This window comes from Neoarius graeffei, chromosome 14, assembly GCF_027579695.1.
Source record: "Neoarius graeffei isolate fNeoGra1 chromosome 14, fNeoGra1.pri, whole genome shotgun sequence".
Classification (NCBI taxonomy): domain Eukaryota; kingdom Metazoa; phylum Chordata; class Actinopteri; order Siluriformes; family Ariidae; genus Neoarius; species Neoarius graeffei.
This window is the reverse complement of record NC_083582.1, coordinates 64,539,057-64,552,828: the sequence shown is the minus strand read 5'-3', so window position 1 is coordinate 64,552,828 and position 13,772 is coordinate 64,539,057. Positions and strand designations below refer to the sequence as shown.

Genomic DNA, 13,772 nt, shown 5'->3' with positions numbered 1-13,772 from the left:
GAGCATATGTTGCTCTAGAACCTAGATATACCTTTCAGCATTGATGGTGTCTTTCCAGATGTGTAAGCTGCCCATGCCACACGCACTAATGCAACCCCATACCATCAGAGATGCAGGCTTCTGAACTGAGCGCTGATAACAACTTGGGTCGTCCTTCTCCTCTTTAGTCCGAATGACACGGTGTCCCTGATTTCCATAAAGAACTTCAAATTTTGATTCATCTGACCACAGAACAGTTTTCCACTTTGCCACAGTCCATTTTAAATGAGCCTTGGCCCAGAGAAGACGTCTGCGCTTCTGGATCATGTTTAGATACGGCTTCTTCTTTGAACTATAGAGTTTTAGCTGGCAACGGCGGATGGCACGGTGAATTGTGTTCACAGATAATGTTCTCTGGAAATATTCCTGAGCCCATTTTGTGATTTCCAATACAGAAGCATGCCTGTATGTGATGCAGTGCCGTCTAAGGGCCCGAAGATCACGGGCACCCAGTATGGTTTTCCGGCCTTGACCCTTACGCACAGAGATTCTTCCAGATTCTCTGAATCTTTTGATGATATTATGCACTGTAGATGATGATATGTTCAAACTCTTTGCAATTTTACACTGTCGAACTCCTTTCTGATATTGCTCCACTATTTGTCGGCGCAGAATTAGGGGGATTGGTGATCCTCTTCCCATCTTTACTGCTGAGAGCCGCTGCCACTCCAAGATGCTCTTTTTATACCCAGTCATGTTAATGACCTATTGCCAATTGACCTAATGAGTTGCAATTTGGTCCTCCAGCTGTTCCTTTTTTGTACCTTTAACTTTTCCAGCCTCTTATTGCCCCTGTCCCAACTTTTTTGAGATGTGTTGCTGTTATGAAATTTCAAATGAGCCAATATTTGGCATGAAATTTCAAAATGTCTCACTTTTCTACATTTGATATGTTGTCTATGTTCTATTGTGAATACAATATCAGTTTTTGAGATTTGTAAATTATTGCATTCCGTTTTTATTTACAATTTGTACTTTGTCCCAACTTTTTTGGAATCGGGGTTGTACATGATTGAGCAGATGTTCTTATCCAGAGCAATGTACAAAAGGACCCTGACATACCCACAGCAGTGGGCAGTCCAGGGAGCAGTTGGGGGTTAGGTGCCTTGCTCAAGGGTACTTTAGCCATTCCTGCTGGTCCAGGGACTCGAACCAGCAACCTTTTGGTCCCAAAGCTCCTTTGCTAACCTTTAGTCCATGGCTTCCCCCAAGGATATAATATCCCCAATTATATTATATACTTGATAATTTTATTATACGTTCACAACTAATGAACTAAGCAGGAAATGGCTGCGGTATAGGTTCAGTGGGTTCACGCTGCTGTTCGGACTATAAATACTAAGGAATGTTCTGAGTACATCTGATCCCTGATATAATGTAACATCTAATGTGTTGTGATAGGTGCTGTAGATCCATGATTTGGGCTTTTACGACAACTTTTCTTTTTTAAAGTTTTCGACATTTGTGAAAAAATATGAACAATGGGCCCCATTTATCTATCTTTAAATAAAGTAAATATTTAGTTTGTAAATATTTCTTAGTTGTAAAATTTTGCCAGATTTCAACAAAAGTTTCAAAAAAAGCTGATTTCTTCATACTTATGTGCAGAGGTTGATCACCTCCAAAGCACATTCCTGACACAGTTCATTTGCACTTGATATACAGTGGTGCTTGAAAGTTTGTGAACCCTTTAGAATTTTCTATATTTCTGCATAAATATGATCTAAAACATCATCAGATTTTCACACAAGTCCTAAAAGTAGATAAAGAGAACCCAGTTAAACAAATGAGACAAAAATATTATACTTGGTCATTTATTTATTGAGGAAAATGATCCAATATTGCATATCTGTGAGTGGCAAAAGTATGTGAACCTTTGCTTTCAGTATCTGGTGTGACCCTCTTGTGCAGCAATAACTGCAACTCAACGTTCCCGGTAACTGTCGATCAGTCCTGCACACCGGCTTGGAGGAATTTTAGCCCATTCCTCCGTACAGAACAGCTTCAACTCTGGGATGTTGGTGGGTTTCCTCACATGAACTGCTCGCTTCAGGTCCTTCCACAACATTTCCATTGGATTAAGGTCAGGACTTTGACTTGGCCATTCCAAAACATTAACTTTATTCTTCTTTAACCATTCTTTGGTAGAACGACTTGTGTGCTTACGGTCATTGTCTTGCTGCATGATTCACCTTCTCTTGAGATTCAGTTCATGGACAGATGTCCTTTAGAATTCACTGGTATAATTCAGAATTCATTGTTCCATCAATGATGGCAAGCCATCCTGGCCCAGATGCAGCAAAACAGGCCCAAACCATGATACAACCACCACCATGTTTCACAGATGGGATAAGGTTCTTATGCTGGAATGCAGTGTTTTCCTTTCTCCAAATATAATGCTTCTCATTTAAACCAAAAATTTCTATTTTGATCTCATCCATCCACAAAACATTTTTCTAATAGCCTTCTGGCTTGTCCACATGATCTTTAGCAAACTGCAGATGAGCAGCAATGTTCTTTTGGAGAGCAGTGGCTTTCTCCTTGCAACCCTGCCATGCACACCATTGTTGTTCAGTGTTCTCCTGATGATGGACTCATGAACATTAACATTAGCCAATGTGAGAGAGGCCTTCAGTTGCTTAGAAGTTACCCTGGGGTCCTTTGTGACCTCGCCGACTATTACACACCTTGCTCTTGGAGTGATCTTTGTTGGTTGACCACTCCTGGGGAGGGTAACAGTGGTCTTTAATCTCCTCCATTTGTACACAATCTGTCTGACTGTGGATTGGTGGAGTCCAAACTCTTTAGAGATGGTTTTGTAACCTTTTCCAGCCTGATGAGCATCAACAACGCTTTTTCTGAGGTCCTCAGAAATCTCCTTTGTTCATGCCATGATACACTTCCACAAACATGTGTTGTGAAGATCAGACTTTGATAGATCCCTGTTCTTTAAATAAAACAGGGTGCCCACTCACACCTGATTATCATCCCATTGATTGAAAACCCCTGACTCTAATTTCACCTTAAAATTAACTGCTAATCCTAGAGGTTCACATACTTTTGCCACTCACAGATATGTAATATTGGATCATTTTCCTCAATAAATAAATGACCAAGTATAATATTTTTGTCTCATTTGTTTAACTGGGTTCTCTTTATCTACTTTTAGGACTTGTGTGAAAATCTGATGATGTTTTGGGTCATATTTATACAGAAATATAGAAAATTCTAAAGGGTTCACAAACTTTCAAGCACCACTGTAAAAGAACAAGCACGCAGAGGGCGAGAAACACAGAATGACAAGAAGAGAACAGAAACCTTTATTCGTCACATGCACACTTCAAGCACAGTGAAATTCATCCTCTGCATTTAACCCATCTGAAGCAGTGAACACACGCACACACCCAGAGCAGTAGGCAGCCACACCAGAGCGCCCGGGGAGCAGTCAGGGGTTCGGTACCTTGCTCAAGGGCACCTCAGCCCAAGGCCGCCCCACGTTAACCTAACTGCATGTCTTTGGACTGTGGGGGAAACCGGAGCACCCGGAGGAAACCCACGCAGACACGGGGAGAACATGCAAACTCCACACAGAAAGGCCCTCGCCGGCCGCTGAGTTCAAACCCGGAACCTTCTTGCTGTGAGGTGACCGTGCCAACCACTACACCACCATGCTGCCCAATGGTGTAAAAAAAAAAATGTTGTAAAAAAAAAAAGAAGACAGTGTAACATCACACGAAAAGTTCAAAATCTAGAAGAAAAAAGAAAGAAAATGGTGTGATGTGAAAATAGAGGAGAAAAACTATGTACACCATATTGCTGGGTTTCAGTCACGTGACTTTTCTTAGCGGTTTTACCGGAAGTGAAACAGCTGGTGGTCTAAACGGCTGCTGTAGTGCAAACAACTAGCGATAACTTAGAGTATGCTCGTAATCTAGAAGCCACTGCTCGCTTTAGATCTATTCAGAAGATTGCTAAGTGCAATGGAATCGACCCCTACAGTCTGGGAAAGAAGGATTTGTCATACGATCTTGAAAACGACCCTTCAGTCGAGTTCCCCGACATCTCGAACTATCTGGTGTTGCAGACGTCCTTCTACACCGCAAAACAGATGAAAGCTTGGAAGAGTATGGAGGCTTACAACTTTTTTGTATGTGGCTGGGTAAAGGAACTTCGGTATCAAGTCGCTGCTGAATGAATCCTGTATTGTTTTTGCCCGTGCAAGTATGTGGGTTTTTTTTAGCTTTTTTTTCACGTCTTTACAACGAAGTGCTGCAAGTTGAAGTGTAAACAAACAACAGTTTGCTTGATTCTCACTTGTGTTGGCTCTTATCTCTCAGCTAAATTATTCACAAAGATCATCAGAAACCCCTTTAAAGACCTGGATCTTAGTTAAACAAGACGGAGAAGTGATCACGGCGCATTGTAACTGTACGGCTGGGGAAGAATTTCGTTGCAACCTTCGTGCATATGGACTTTGTGAGGAGTAAACAAAGAAACAGCTGGGGACTTTAGCGCTTCATGACTAAAAAAAGTACCGTAAAATAACGACACATATCAAGAAAAGTACTTGGAAAACACTAAGGACATAGCTGAGAGGGAGATACAAACCTTTCACCAAGTGAAACTCGAGCGTGCTTCGACTCGGCTCCCTTCGATTTCAGCGAGAGGTTCAAAAGCCACCTTTCTCAACGTCTTTTTGTGAAATCCTGTGTTCGTTCATCCTTTTTTATTAGTTCACAGGAACCCTGAAGAAACTTTTATCAGTTTCACGGTTTGATCGATTTGAACAACTTAAAACAACGCAAGCGTAAGGCATTTTTCATGAGAGCAATGCACCTTCTCCATACAAACACTTTGTCAACTGAGCTTTGGTTGACCACCAGCTAAAGTTTTGAATAACTAATGAGGCTGATGTGACGTCACGTGAAACCCAGCAATACATCAATGAAGATGGCTATATTTAAATTGTTTTAAGTATCTCACCTGGTATGTTGAATCTAAAGTGTTGCACTGCATTAAAAGAAGATGCTGTGGCAAATGGAACTGACTTGTGATTCCATTTAAACAACCAACCAACCAACCAACCAACCAAACAAACAAACAAATAAATAAATATTCATGCAGGTCTTTAAAAATACTTTCCCCCGTAAATCTTCCCTCAGCTGAAACATTTATTTACAGCTTATGGTTGTGTGCAGATAGACCGGCCCGTCCTTGTTTCTAGGTCAGCATTTCTTTTGTCATAATTGATTGAGTAATTTTATTTGTCTTCAGTTATGGGTTTGTTTTTGCTCACTGTCTTTATCTCATCTCATCTCCTCTAGCCGCTTTATCCTTCTACAGGGTCGTAGGCAAGCTGGAGCCTATCCCAGCTGACTACGGGCGAAAGGCGGGGTACACCCTGGACAAGTCGCCAGGTCATCACAGGGCTGGCACATAGACACAGACAACCATTCACAATCTACGGTCAATTTAGAGTCACCAGTTAACCTAACCTGCACGTCTTTGGACTGTGGGGGAAACCAGAGCACCCGGAGGAAACCCACGCAGACACGGGGAGAACATGCAAACTCCACACAGAAAGGCCCTCGCCGGCCACGGGGCTCGAACCCGGACCTTCTTGCTGTGAGGCGACAGCGCTAACCACTACACCACAGTGCCGCCCTCACTGTCTTTATTTTTCACATATTTTAATTATGATCAATAATATAAAATGACCGTTTCCCCAATTTTTCCCGATGGAAAATCCCTTAATCCCTGTGTTAATGAACCAGCACGAGTATGTGTTTTGATAGAGACTCCAAAGTTAAGTTGCTCTGGATAAGGACATCTGCGAAATACTGTAAATGTAAGAAAAAATAAGCAATTTAAACTTGACAGGATAATCTGGATATAAAAGTGCAGTAATCGAAGCAAAGTAGATCATTTGAAGTTAGTCAAGTCAAGGCTGACATTAGTTAGTCTTGTGATGTGTTTATTTACACACACTCAGGAGCACAAGTAGGACATGAACGTTTTTGGGATTTTTTCCAAAATTGCAGGATTTTCATGAATACTGAATTTCGTGTGAGGTAGCATGGTGGTGTAGTGGTTAACACTGTTGCCTCACAGCAAGAAGGTTCCAGGTTCGACCCTCACAGCCGACGGGGGCCTTTCTGTGTTTAGTTTGCATGTTCTTCCCATGTGCTCCGGTTTCCCTCACAGTCCAAAGACATGCAGATTAGGTAAAATACCCAGCCATTGGGGTTGCACAAGACAGTGCATACTTAGGCCCTGTCCACACGGCAACGGATTCAGGTGAATCTGATAAAATTGTTTATCGTTTCGGCCTGGCATCCACACGGCACCGGCGTTTTGGGTGCCCCAAAACGAAATCTTTTGAGAACGGGTTCCAGAGTGGAAAAATCTGGCAACGGCGCCATTGCGAAGTCGTCTGGATGAGTAGAACGGATTTGTTTACGATGACGTCACAACCACATGACTGTCAGTGCTTCACGCCGGGTAGAAGTGTAACGAACTCGATGCGAGTTGTCAACAAATCCTATAACTTGGTTCATGAAACGCGCTTACAAAATATTTTCACTGTGAATATTTATTGTGTAATGGTGCAAAGTGTGAGAGAGAGAGAGAGAGAGAGAGAGAGAGAGAGAGAATAGCCCTTAGGGCAGAGTCTTTAGTCCAAACACTGCAGAAGCAGTATAACCAAAACCGTGCACCGCCCGTGCACTTTCCAAAAACAAAAACAATCCCGCCAGCAAAAATAGGGAAAAAAAGGAGCGATCTCACCTCTTCAGATGTTGGTTTAGTCCGACAATGCATTCCTCAAAAAGGGCGTAGAAGAACAAAGTAATCCATCAACGTGTAGCATTCAATTTATTCCGGACCATTAAAGAATTCTGGAGGATCTCAGAATGTTGGTGTACCGGCTTCCATCTACCCCCATTCATTCCTCTTTCCGCGTCTCCATTCAAAAAACGAGCACGTGATTTAAAGGGACTATAGCCATAGGACAGGGAGTGAGAAGGTGTGCATGTGTGACAGTGACAGGGAAGAACCTAGGCTCATGCTCGCCCTGAATTTCTCTTAAAGTGAAGGCAGAAGAACGTTCAGCGCCTGGCCAGGCTTTCTATGTATTAATTTACACAGACGTTTTAATATGAAATATAAATAAGTGTCTTAGACAATAGATACTATTTTACGCTACTGATTAATAATCAAAACTTTATGTGGCTGATGCTACAGAAGAAGGGGTTTATGCGCATGCGTCCTACTTCTTCTATTGTTCTGGTGTCTCCGATGGGACCGTCTTACAGCGCACGTAGAGGTGTGGCATGTGTATTGCATAATTTTCAGCAAGCGTTGCGTTGCCATATGTACCTGATATTTTACTGATCCGTTGCCCATGTGGACGCAATATTTTTAAAAAAAAATCTCGTTGCCGTTGTCGTGTGGATGTAGCCTTAGTGCTGGTCCCAAGCCTGGATAGATTGGGGAGGGATGTGTCAGGAAGGGCATTTGGTGTAAAATCTATGTCAAATCAAATATGCAGAACAGATCCACTCTGGGCGGCACGGTGGTGTAGTGGTTAGCACTGTCGCCTCACAGCAAGAAGGTCCTGGGTTCGAGCCCCGGGGCCGGCGAGGGCCTTTCTGTGCGGAGTTTGCATGCTCTCCCCGTGTCCGTGTGGGTTTCCTCCGGGTGCTCCGGTTTCCCCCACAGTCCAAAGACATGCAGGTTAGGTTAACTGGTGACTCTAAATTGACCGTGAGTGTGAATGGTTGTCTGTGTCTATGTGTCAGCCCTGTGATGACCTGGCGACTTGTCCAGGGTGTACCCCGCCTTTCGCCCGTAGTCAGCTGGGATAGGCTCCAGCTTGCCTGCGACCCTGTAGAAGGATAAAGCGGCTAGAGATAATGAATGAATGAAATCCACTCTGGCGACCCCTACTGGGAGCAACCAGAAGAAGAAGAAGACCAAATTTCTTGTGTAAAATTTCCTATGAGTGATTTACATATAAATCCTTTCATATCCAGCTTGATAAATAAATAAGGAGAATTTTGTCTGAATTGTCTGATAGAAAGTCAAGTCCTAGTAAATTAAGATACACTTTCAAAAGGCAGTTGAGGAGCACAAGGCTATAGAACACTATGTACCACATACAATAAGAGAAAAAATATATTGTTCACACAATATTGTTTATTATTATACATACAGGACACCTTATCGATGGAATCAAAACCTGTGTTCTATTCCCTTCTAGCAGGTTTCATTCATTTGGTTTGATAGCATGCAATATTGTTAGCATATCACTTATCCTACATGTATTACGTTACTCTATCCAATGGAGAATGAGTGTTGAATATGGTTTACGATATTGCATGGTTGTCAAGACAACATGACATCACACGTCGGAGATGTAAAACTTCTGCGCTAGCGAGCGACTGTGACAATTTGTAAACAAACATGGCCGCCAGGTTTGCTTAGTTAAATACGGAAGATTTTGAGAGAATTTTGAAAGAGAAAGACACGCTGAACACCTGAAAGGAATGTATCATAATAATAATAATAATAATAATGGCTTTTTTGTGGTATATCAGATATATTCCATTTTCGTCTCATTCAATATCATGCTAGCTAAATGGAATATATCTGATATACCACTCAATGCTAGCCAATATTATTTAAAAATTGTATTGCACACAATATTACTCTGAATCCCTCAATAAAACCCACAGAAGAAGAAGAAGAAGAAGCAGAGGGTTAGTCAAAATTATGTTAACACTAACGGATTATTTTTCTCCTGAATGTGTGGTGCGCCGTGACCACTGCTGGCATAATTGGGCCCTACTTTTTTGACACCCCAACAATGACGTCAGACATCTACTTACAGATGGTGCAGCAGTACGCCATTGATGAACTTCCACTACAGGTCCGATTGGCAGGGTATTTCCAACAGGATGGCGCACCGCTGCATTTTGGCCGTACTGTTCGTGCTTATCTCAACCACACATTTCCAGGTCGATGGACAGGTTGCGGTGGGCCATTGCCGTGGCTTCCACACTCCCCTGATTTGACGCCCTGTGATTTCTGGTTATGGGGTATGGTCAAGGAGCGCATGTATAGCATGTATATCAATGACCTCAAGAACAGAATAAGGACTGTGGTATCATCTATTCCCCGTGAAATGTGTGTCCGTGCTTTAAATGGTACTGTTTCTCGCTGGTTTTTGTGTGTTGAACACGATGGCGAACAGGTTGAGACCGTCCTGTAAATCATCTTGCACATATGATATATGTTTTGTGAATAAATGGTTTCTACCATTTAAGTGTTAACATAATTTTGACTAACCCTATATAAGCCAGGCCTTAGTCATAACTCAGTCTCAGTTAAAATTGTAGTAACTCATTTACCTTTGTATATCTGATTTAATCCTCTCTCTTTTCTCTTTGTCTTTGGGAAACAGTTCGCTCCTTGCCAAAGATCCTCTGGTGGACAGTGCCTCTCCAGTATACCAGGCTGTGATAAAATCGGGGGAAAAAGAGAACGAGCTTTCTGACTGGGCTCGCCGCGCTGCCAACCTGCAGTCCAAGTCTTTCCGTATCCTCGCGCACATCACAGGGACCGAATACTGTGAGTTCTGTCTGTTTTCCCTCACAGTCTCTCACTGCTTGGATGCATGTCATTGTGTAGACATAGTGTACTGTTACACAATTATCTCACCATTACATGAGCACATGTGTTTTGAGAACCTTGCTCTCATGTACAGTATATTGTGGGCGGCACGGTGGTGTAGTGGGTAGCACTGTCACCTCATAGCAAGAAGGTTCTGGGTTCGAGCCCAGTGGCCAACGGAGAATTTGCATGTTCTTGCCATGTCTGCGTGGGTTTCCTCCGGGTGCTCCGGTTTCCCCCAAAGACATGTGGTTAGGTTAACATGGGGCAGCCTTGGGCTGAAGTGCCCTTGAGCAAGGCACCTAACCCCCAACTGCTCCCTGGGTGCTGTAGCATGGCTGCCCACTGCTCTGGGTATGTGTGTGTGCCAATTACTCACTTGTGTGTGTGCGTGTGCATGCGTGCGTTCACTATATAAATAATAATACACTACCATTCAAAAGTTTGGGGTCACCCAGACAATTTTGTGTTTTCCATGAAAAGTCACACTTTTATTTACCACCATAAGTTGTAAAATGAATAGAAGATATAGTCAAGACATTTTTCTGGCCATTTTGAGCATTTAATCGACCCCACAAATGTGATGCTCCAGAAACTCAGGCTACATCCACACGACAACGGCAACGAGATTTTATTTTAAAAAAATCACGTCCACATGGGCAACGGATCAGTAAAATATCAGGTATATATGGCAACGCAACGCTTGCAGAAAATGATGCAATACACATGCCACACCTCTACGTGCGCTGTAAGACGGTCCCATTGGTGTTTACATTAGACCGTATCCGTCTCGTTTTCGTCGCGGATGCACTGTCCATACACATTAAAACGCCGGGAAACGACTCCACAGGCGGAACAACTTGAATCCGCCAGGGCCCACGTATTCAACCCAGTTCGTATCTGATCCGGTGCTGTGTAAACATTGAGGAACGAGGAAATGCTGTGCTGAGCTCTAGCTGATGTCGTCATTGGACAACGTCACTGTGACATCCACCTTCCTGATTCGCTGGCGTTGGGATCACACACACAGCGGCTCAGTCCCGAATCACTGCTCGTGTGCTTCACTCGCGCGCTCTGTGAGCTGCGCAGGGCCGGAGTGCGCACCCTCCAGAGGGCACTCGCTGTTCAGGGCGGAGTGATTCGGAGCGCAGGAGGAAGCGCTGAGCTGCACTGAGGTTTATTTACACATTTCAACTTATTTACCTCCTTCAGGCGCTTAAACTCAGTGAGAACATGAACATCACAGCCAGGTGTGTTTATCTGCTGGAGAAGGTGTTCGCTTGCCATCCTTCCACTTGCAAGTGGTGAGTGACTTGCGCATGCCCGATATGCACTGGGATCATGTGACGTGCCGTCTAATTAGTCATGTGATTAGCGTATCCGTGTATTGGCGTTGCTGTGTGCACGCGAATCATTTTAAAAACGTTAATCTGATGATCCGCTGATACGGTCTAATGTAAACACCACCTAAAGAGCTCAACTGTTTTCAGCTGTGCTAACATGATTGTACAAGGGTTTTCTAATCATCCATTAGCCTTCTGAGGCAATGAGCAAACACATTGTACCATTAGAACACTGGAGTGAGAGTTGCTGGAAATGGGCCTCTATACACCTATGGAGATATTGCACCAAAAACCAGACATTTGCAGCTAGAATAGTCATTTACCACATTAGCAATGTATAGAGTGGATTTCTGATTAGTTTAAAGTGATCTTCATTGAAAAGAACAGTGCTTTTCTTTCAAAAATAAGGACATTTCAAAGTGACCCCAAACTTTTGAATGGTAGTGTATATCATATACTATTTATATAGTGCCTATACAAATATTCTCTAAGCGCTTTACAATCACAAACTTGTAAATAATAATTCAATAACTAATTAAAAAGGCTAAAGATTAAACAGCTATAGATTAAAAGCGAGCCGAAAAAGATGTATCATGTACATTAGGAAAAATGTAAACAGTCATGACATCTGATCCAAATACTAATATACACTCCCGTTCAAAAGTTTGGGGTCACTTTGAAATGTCTTTATTTTTGAAAGAAAAGCACTGTTCTTTTCAATGAAGTTCACTTTAAACTAATCAGAAATCCACTCTATACATTGCTAATGTGGTAAATGACTATTCTAGCTGCAAATGTCTGGTTTTTGGTGCAATATCTCCATAGGTGTATAGAGGCCCATTTCCAGCAACTCTCACTCCAGTGTTCTAATGGTACAATGTGTTTGCTCATTGCCTCAGAAGGCTAATGGATGATTAGAAAACCCTTGTACAATCATGTTAGCACAGCTGAAAACAGTTGAGCTCTTTAGAGAAGCTATAAAACTGACCTTCCTTTGAGCAGATTGAGTTTGTGGAGCATCACATTTGTGGGGTCGATTAAATGCTCAAAATGGCCAGAAAAATGTCTTGACTATATTTTCTATTCATTTTACAACTTATGGTGGTAAATAAAAGTGTGACTTTTCATGGAAAACACAAAATTGTCTGGGTGACCCCAAACTTTTGAACGGTAGTGTACATTAGGAAAAATGTAAACAGTCATGACATCTGATCCAAATACTAATATAATCTTACAACTAAAAGCAATAGCACGAAATAAAATGCACGTTCTCTTAATATGAGAGCTGAACAGAAATACCGCCACTTCAGATGGGTTAAATGCAGAGGACGAATCTCACTGTGCCTGAGTGTGCATGTGGCAAATAAAGGCTTCTTCTTCTTCTGTATACTGAATCATTCCAGGCTTACAGGCTCATTTGTCTTTCTTTGCTTACAGTGCAAGATCCAGATGAGGAAGCTCTCAGGAAATCAAGGTATCATATACTATTTGTTACTATCTGTATTATGTGTGTATTGGGTCTCACGGTCATTATTATTTTAAGTAATATTCTTCTTTTATACACCACTCCATGCTTTACAGGGAGAGGTTTGAATCAGAGGCAAAAGGCCCACGATTTGCCAAACTGAAAAACTGGCACCATGGCCTGTCTGCACAGATCCTGAACGTCCAAGAGTAAAAACTTCCTAAAACAGAGGTACAGGGATTACAAAGGAAAGCAACAACAAGTACAGTAGGTGAAAGAAAGGTGGAAGAGAAAAAAGATGGTAAAAGTGAAGAGTATTGTAGTTAACGCAGCTTTGTGAGTTAACACAGTAGATTAATATTTCAGATAAAGTGCTCCCCTTGCTGCTATGTGGTCACGTGTTGTGTATGTTTCATGTGTCTTCCTGCCAATTAGATAATATATTACTTTTCTTTTCCTTTTCTTCTGGCTGTTTGTTCTGAATTACAATTAATTATGAATGTACAAAGACAAAAATCTTAGAGAAACTTAAGTCCATGTGTACTGTGCATTGCACCGCCATACGTCCTGCAAACATATTAATCGAATGTACTGTTATTAATGTGAATAAAACATTATTCTTTTATCCAAACCAACAAAACAAGTGTTAACTGCTTCATTTCTGTTTTGGCCATGTGTCTACGTGTCACTGGAGAATAATGGCACAAATTATCACTAAAGGGGTCTATTTTTTTTATATATTTTCCTCAAAAAGCATTAGTTTTATCTTGAAATTAAGACGCCGTAAGAAATAAGAAAAGAACTCCATCACCACTTTCCTCTTCACCTGAGAGGATGTAAACACTTAAACAGTAAAAAAAAAAAATGTATGTGACATATGGAAATAATTGTGGAAGATGTACAGGTTTAAGAAATATTACAAAGTTTGTATAGGGGAAAAACTGTATATTCCTAATATTATAAATAAAATGTTCTAAATATGGGCGGCACGGTGGTGTAGTGGTTAGCGCTGTCGCCTCACAGCAAGAAGGTCCTGGGTTTGAGCCCCGTGGCTGGCGAGGGCCTTTCTGTGTGGAGTTTGCATGTTCTCCCCGTGTCCGCGTGGGTTTCCTCCGGGTGCTCCGGTTTCCCCCACAGTCCAAAGACATGCAGGTTAGGTTAACTGGTGACTCTAAATTGACCGTAGGTGTGAATGTGAGTGTGAATGGTTGTCTGTGTCTATGTGTCAGCCCTGTGATGACCTGGCGACTTGT

At 42.1% G+C, this 13,772-nt stretch overlaps 1 protein-coding gene across 1 annotated transcript in view; it reads left to right on the top strand.

Annotated features, from left to right (window-relative positions):
* Positions 1-13,162, top strand: part of ldb3b (LIM domain binding 3b) — a 46,661-nt gene extending 33,499 nt beyond the window's left edge. Inside the window, exons 8-10 of the mRNA XM_060940224.1 lie at positions 9,503-9,669; positions 12,492-12,528; positions 12,636-13,162. Of these exons, the coding sequence (XP_060796207.1) occupies positions 9,503-9,669; positions 12,492-12,528; positions 12,636-12,732 (301 nt within the window). The 3' untranslated portion in view covers positions 12,733-13,162. The remainder of the gene's footprint in view (positions 1-9,502; positions 9,670-12,491; positions 12,529-12,635) is intronic.
* The last annotated feature ends 610 nt before the right edge of the window (positions 13,163-13,772 follow it).